General features: G+C 44.9%; 1 protein-coding gene across 1 annotated transcript; it reads right to left on the bottom strand.

Annotated features, from left to right (window-relative positions):
• Positions 872-4,412, bottom strand: LOC109826731 (CBS domain-containing protein CBSX5-like). The gene is made up of 3 exons (XM_020393746.1): positions 4,207-4,412; positions 1,978-2,325; positions 872-1,130 (listed from the first exon to the last, which is right to left on the bottom strand). The coding sequence occupies exons 1-3, from the start codon at positions 4,410-4,412 to the stop codon at positions 872-874; spliced, it is 813 nt and encodes a 270-aa protein (XP_020249335.1).

Below are 7,210 nucleotides of genomic sequence, written 5' to 3'. Positions count from 1 at the left end.
TCATTGCAAGCAAATTGATGCTATAATTGACTGTATTTCTGGAATTCAATATGCTTCGATGATACCTCATACCCACACCAACACAGCCCTCAAAACACAGTGAACACACAGCATCAGAATCATGTACAAAAACAGAGAAGTTGCTTGTTCATTCTTATATGATGGATGAAGCAAACCTAAACAGAATTGACAAAAAGCCCACACAAGAAAAGATTAAAAAAAAAAGGACACAAATCACATCCGCCAAGTTCATTTCAAGTCTCAACCCCTTCAAAATTCATTCAGACGGTTCTCGCTCAATTTAACTCAGCTGATCCCTGAAAACCCTGAGAATATCTTCAAAAGTCACAACTCGACGACGCCCGTAATCCTCCTCATCCAAACCCAGACACGTATCACCTATGCGCCAGCGCCTGCCCACATCACGCACCAGCGACACTCTCCCGGATGGCAAAACGATCCGCCTCTACGAACCGCCTCCCATCCTCGACGAGCATAACTCCCACCTAGTCTCCTCGGCTCCTCTTCCTCCACCGACTCACTCTTCCTCTGATGATGAGGAAGGTCCTATGTGCTGAAGAGTCGACCCGACGATGTCGACAGAAGCCGATATCATCTGCTATCGCCATCGATAAACTCGAATTCCGTTTAAGTTTTTTCTTTCAACCAGAGTTTTGACGCAATGGATGACAATCAAAGGGAACGCCGCCGCAGACGCAGATCGATGCTACGCCTGAGGTCGGCGGCGGAGGAGCAAGCAGCCCGCGGCAGTCTCGTTCGCAGGAGGAGAGTTGAAGCGACGAATATCTTCGCCGACGAGCTTGTTGTCTCTGTGATGACTCACGATGAGTTGTCGAGGGGCGAGCGGGAATTAGGCGAGCGCTGAGAGGGCGGGGAGCGGTGGGGACGGACGAGGACGGAGTAGGGGACTGAGGTCGAGGACGGTGACGAGAGGACGCGGTGCGAGCGAGAAGAGGAAGATGTTGTTGAGGAAGAAGCGGATGAGGTCCTCTTGCGTCAGCCAGCAGAATTCTTGACTTCGGTTCTTCTTCTTTGGGAAGGCGGATCGAATAGGGACTATTAGGGTTTGGGAGTTGGTGTCTAGGATCACGTCTAGTGCTTCCAGGATGCTGCATTGATTGAAATTGTAAAGATTAGAACTTCTTCGATATGAGAAGATGGACAAGCTTAGAATTTAGGTAGAACTGCTAATTTTATGTTAAAATATTTAAGAATTTCATGACAGAGGCAAGAAACAAGATAAGAATTTTTTTTTAAATATTGTTAACTGCTGGTGAATTAAAATATTTAAAAAAAGTTGGTTCCTTTAAAAAGCTAAAATTAAAAGAAGAAATCTATGAAGTTAAACAAAGCTAAAATTAAAAGGTAAAATTTTAGAGATCAGAAGGGTAATCAAATTGGGATTGAAACCTATAGTAAATAAATCATTTAAAAAAACTCTGAAATTAACAAAAGGGGAATTGAGAATGTTAAATTTTAGATAGAAAGGAGTGATCCAAGTGGAAATTGAAACCCAGAGCTTAATTTAATCAAGGGGAAAAATCTGTTTTTTTTTTTCCCTTTTTTCAATTGAAGGAGGCCGAAACTATACAGCAAAATAAAAATTAAAAATTAAAAATAAATAAATACACAAAGCTAGCTTGATCAAGTGAAAAAAGCCAGTTTTCTAATTTAAACAAGTTGAAATTATACAGAAAATTAAAAAATAAAAGAACACGCGCTAAAGCTTTAGATCCATTATAAAATTGATCCCAAATCCCAAATTCACATATCTGCCCACAAACCCTCGTCCAAAAGTCATACTTTCTCCCATAAATTTAACAGCAACGCCTGTAAAGCCAAGTAAAACATCCGCATTTAATAATAAATCTAAATTAAAAAAAAAATTGAAAAGCCCCAAATAAAAATCGAACGCAATCCAGAAAAAAAAAAAAAAAAAAAAGCCCCAGCTTTTACCTGGAACTCGCCTCAACTCTCTTAACCAAACCCTCGCCCTTAGCGAGAAGGGCAGAAACAGGGTTCTTGAGCGCAGCAGCAGGGTTCGAAATATTGCCCTCAGAGCAGAGAAAACAGAGCACATCAACCATACAAATCTTTCCGGCGATCTCCACGGCCCGAGACGGCGGCGCCGCCCTGGTCTCCGCCGAGACGGCGACGAGGGCCTCGCCGACGGTGGCCTTCGCCGGCAGGGATCTCAGCGGCGGCTTGCCGATGCAGGAGAAAGGAGGGATACTGCCATGCACGTGAGAGGTGAGAGGGAGGGATCGGAGGGATCTAGAAGCTAGAAAACTGAAACTGGGGTTTCTGAGTTTTGATGAGATGATAGAGAGAAAGAGAGAGCCTTTTGGGGGATTGGAATTTGTATAAGAGGGTGACGGGTGTATTTATGGAGTCGGGGGGATAACGAGTTCGTAACGTGAGAATTTTTGTGTGTTAACGCGTTGAGAAATCGCTTATCATACCGAGTCAGATTAGGAGTCCATTGACAGGATGGAACGGGTAAAAATAGCAGTACTAGTAATAATAATAATATAGGATTATTTAGATATTAGTGCCTCAAAATCTTCAAAAATTTTATAGTAGTCCCTCACATTTTTGAAATTGCTCTTAAGCCACTCTTCAAATATTTAGGTTACTGCAAGTTGGCCCTTAATAGACAAGGTACCCTCCCAATTAGACTTACAACTGTTTGTGACGAGTTCTCATTGTTATGGTGTTTTCAATCGCCATAGTGCGACCATTTGTCAACAATGGAAAATTGTACTCCTGTATGCAATGCCCTAATCAAATTGGCGGTCAAAGACCAGTAAGGACTTCCAACTTAGCCGACTCGTCGAGTCGACATTCACTCATGTCGATTCGAATGGCGGAACTTGTCGGCCCTCTTGTCGAAGACGAAGCCCACTCGACCAGCTATTCGACACCATTGCGGGGTCGACTCGAGAGGCATTACTTCTCGGCTAAGCCATAGGTCGACCTCAGCCTCGAGCCTCTCCCACTGACAAACGTGTCAGCATCACATGTAATACTTAACAGGCGCCATCATATCTCTAGCCCCGATAGTTTTCATGACTCATCGGCCCCCACCCCCCCCGCCATACCTCCAATCGCTTCTCATTTAATAGTGAAGTGATCTCTCCCAAGTCACCAGTCGACACTTGTAAAGTAGGTATTGACGCAGCTGCGAGCCCACACTTCTTCACCGTCATCACGTGCTTGGCCGAAGTAACAATTCTACCCTTATATTACCAGTATAAATAGAGGTATTATTCTAACATAGAACTGCTTCCAGATCAGATCTTTTATGTAATATTTGCAAATTATACTACACACAGAAGAATTCACCCAATTCTTCATTTCCCCACTCAAGTTCACCAGCTGACTTGATCGTCGGAGGAACCATGAGTGAACCAGTCCGCGTCCTCTCATGAGTTCTATATGTGTAAGCTTCAGCCACTCAACTCAGAACCGAATATTCAAGAAGGGAAAAGGCCTCTCATCAATCTCACCCCCATCCAACTATTTTTATTGACTGTGTGATTATTAAAATCAACAGTTTGGTGCCCACTGTAGGGCCTCTTTCTTTTTCGAGAAACATGTCTAGTTCTGAAGATAGAGCTAACCAGTCTCACCTTGTAAAACCACACCAGAGCTACGTTACTCGAGCTCGGCTTGAAGAAACAGCTCATCATATTTATCAATGTCTCCAATAGCAACTCGCTACTTTCACCAGCGAGCTTCTTAGCCATCTTCCACAGCCACAACAAGCTACCTCAGCTATCCCCCCACTTTCTCGGGACTTGCAGTCGAAGACTCACCCTCCTTCCAGAGTACAACAAGTAGTCCCACTCCGGACTCCTCATGCTACTGCCAAGTAGTTGAGGGATTGCGTTAAGTACGCGACTCCGCCACCTCATTGGTCGACTCACCCTAGAGAACCTCGTCGATGTCTCCTCTCTTATCCAGAAATTACCGACGAGAGTCCTATTCCTAGTCATCTTGGGGACCGCATTAAGGGAGCAGTCTCTAAGACTCTCCCCCATCACTGTGCTTCTCCAGCCCCTTCTGCTACCGTAGGGGCCTTTGGATAAGATCGGGTGCACAGACCGATCGCAGAAGCCATTAGGGGGAACACCCCTCTTTTAGATGACCTTATGAATACCCCATATGAGAAGTTTAAGATGCCTCATGTGGTGAAGTATAAGGGCGAGGGAGACCCCTCCGAGCATGTTTAGAACTAATATGATGTGATGAGCATTCTCCAAGCATTGGAAGCGGTCATCTGTCGATGCTTTCCCATCACTCTTTTGGGGAGTACCAAGCTCTAGTGGAACACTCTTGAGAAAAAGTCCATCAGCAGCTTCCAACAGCTCAGCCGGAAGTTCATCCATCACTTCCTAGTTAACACTAAGCATAAGCTGCCCCCTCATGTGTTGATTCAGATGAAGCAAGGGCCTGGAGAGAGCATTCGAACCTATATCAAGAGGTTCCAGGCAAAGAGGCTGGAGGTCAATGACCCAGGGAGTGCGATTATTATGTCCGTTATCATGGCCGACGCGCAGAGCAATGAGTTGTCCGACTCACTTGCTAAGAAGTCAGTCACCAACTATGAGCAGTTGATGGCCAACACTTATGGGTACATGGATATGGAGGATGCTCGAGCTTACAAGGCGGCAGCTAGGGACACAGAGACCTCCACAACCACAACTTTAGCAGGCACCGCCCGCACCAGCAGCAGTCCTAGCGATGGCGCTAACACCAGGATCTGCCAGAGGCCCCCCTGCGAGGCAAGAGTGGCCAAGAGACCCTCCAAGAGTAGACTCCGACTCTAATCTGTCTAACAGGAGGGACCGATAGAGGGACCCGGCCCCCAAGACTACTCTCACTATCTTCAACACCTCCCTCACAAAAGCTCTCGCCATGGTCTAAAAGGAGGGACACCTCAAGGAGCATGCTCCCCAGATGAGGTCGAATCCACCAAATCGAGACACAAGACAATTTTGTCACTATCACAAGGATCACGGCCACCTCACCAATGACTGTCGTATCCTGAAGAGGGACATCGGGGGAGATACTTGAAGAAGCTCGTCTCTCGACCGTGGCCCCAGCCAAGGTGATTGGGAGATCCCACCCATGGTCACCTCGTCCTCGACCACGCTAGGATAGTCGACCCCAGAGCCCAACCATAAAGAGGTCATCAACATGATCAGTGGTAGTCCCACTATTAGAGGGTCATCCAACAACCTCCGAAAGAGATATGCTAAGACGGCTGTTTGTTGGAAATTTGTAGTAAAAGAAATAATGAAAGAAAAATTTGACTTGTATTCCTCTCAAAATCAATTACAATTTGGATTCCGATTACAAAAGAGAGGAGAATGAATTTGATTCTCCCCTTTGTTTAAAACTGGGTTCTTCTTGGTAGCGGTGGAGTGCTTCCTTCGATTGATCGCGTCGAACTTGCTCTCCGTTGACGATCCGACCGTCCTTCTTCACTGGAATAATTGAAGCGTTTGATGACTTCGGTTTAGAACTCTTGACGAGTGTAAAGAACTCTGAACGAGTTAAGAACTCTGACAAGAGTTGTTGAAAACCGACTGTTTGGTTTGATGAGATTAAGTTGGGTTGCAAACTTAATCACGAACTCTTAAAATGAGTTTCAGAAATAAACTCAGAGTGAGTTAAAACTCTATAACAGAGTTATTGGAATCGAAGATTCGGTTAATTGCCAAGTGGACTAGGTTGTTGATGAAGGGATCCCTCGGGATTCGATTAACTGATCGTTGATCAGTTCTTTGATTTCCAAAAGATCTTCTTCTTCGTTAAACTGCTGAGATTTGATGACCTTAGGCGGTTTTGATGCCAGCTCACCTAAACCTTATGCAGTTTTGATATCAGAAAATCGATCAACCGACCAACCCTTTACTCAGTTGAGTAAGTTGGTTATTTATAGGGTGATGTGGGGTGTAACCAACCCCTATTCCCGCTCCTTTGTGGGCGAGAATCCCTCAGAACGTGGGATAACGGCTTTGAGGCCGTTCGGCTTGCGTTTGAACAAGTCAAAACGCCTCAGTTGGCGTTCTGGGCTTTAACTCTGCGTCCAAGACTTGAGACGCAGAGTTAAATCTCTGTTAGAGATTTGAGACACACGGGCCGTTGGTGCGTTGAAATTTAACTCTGCGTCCAGAGTTTGGGACACGTAGTTGAACCTATTGAAGAACGCACGTTATGTGTGCGTTTGGTGCTTGAACTCTGCGTTGCAGAGTTAGACATTCGCTGGAGAACGCACAAGTTGTGTGCGTTTCGAATTTGAGAAACGCAGAATTAAACTTCTACGTTTGATAGAGGTTGTTGACTTGTAACCTCGTCTACCATGACATTGCAAAGGCCATTGTTTATTGGTCTTTGCCTGTTATAAGATATGAGAGTCGTCAGATTGTAACTCTCACCAACGATCGTGAAGGCCACTGAATAGGGTTTTCATCAGCTGTCGGAAGCGTCGTCAAATTGTAACTCTTCTCGATCTGTGTGAAAAGTCTCCTATTTGCCCCTTCCGACTGTCGACCCGAAAGCTATTTGATTGTAGCTTTCGTTGTGAGAGCTTGACGGGAATCAACATCCATAGTGTTTTGAAGATGGATATTTGCCCACAGCTCTCTACCAAGCGACTCACCAACTAAGTCCAACCTTTTATTTCTGAAATCATTACACTGCTCATCAGCATCTCTAATAGTTGCTAATATAATATTAGTCATGCTGTTGTCGCAGCCATCAAGATCAATCATCTCAGAGATGAGGCCGTGTTTATAGCGGTTGCAGAGTTGCGGATGCAGTGATTAGAAAGTCGTCTGATTGTAACTTCCATTATCAGGGCTTGATAGGGATTAGCTATCCATTGTGATTTTTAGACAGCCTACAGAACCCCCTCCAAAGTTTTCGAAAGTTCGCGGTTGACTGGGACGAATTTTCGGAATACTTTGGATCTCAAAATTTAGAAGACGTTGTCAGACTTAGTTGATTGGAATCTAATTGTACTCATCCAATGGACTCTTCTGTGGGGTCACTTGTTTCTTCTTGGCTTTTAGTCGCTTTGATAGCTGACATTAGCCTCCCTCTATTTATTTGGAACCATGTCTTGGCTATAAACATAGAGGAAGTCGTGTGGTTGAGTCAGAACGCACAGATAGATTTC

The sequence above is a fragment of the Asparagus officinalis genome, chromosome 10, assembly GCF_001876935.1.
Source record: "Asparagus officinalis chromosome 10, Aspof.V1, whole genome shotgun sequence".
NCBI classification, from domain to species: domain Eukaryota; kingdom Viridiplantae; phylum Streptophyta; class Magnoliopsida; order Asparagales; family Asparagaceae; genus Asparagus; species Asparagus officinalis.
Note: the sequence above shows the minus strand (reverse complement) of the source record. Positions and strands in the feature narration are given on the sequence as shown.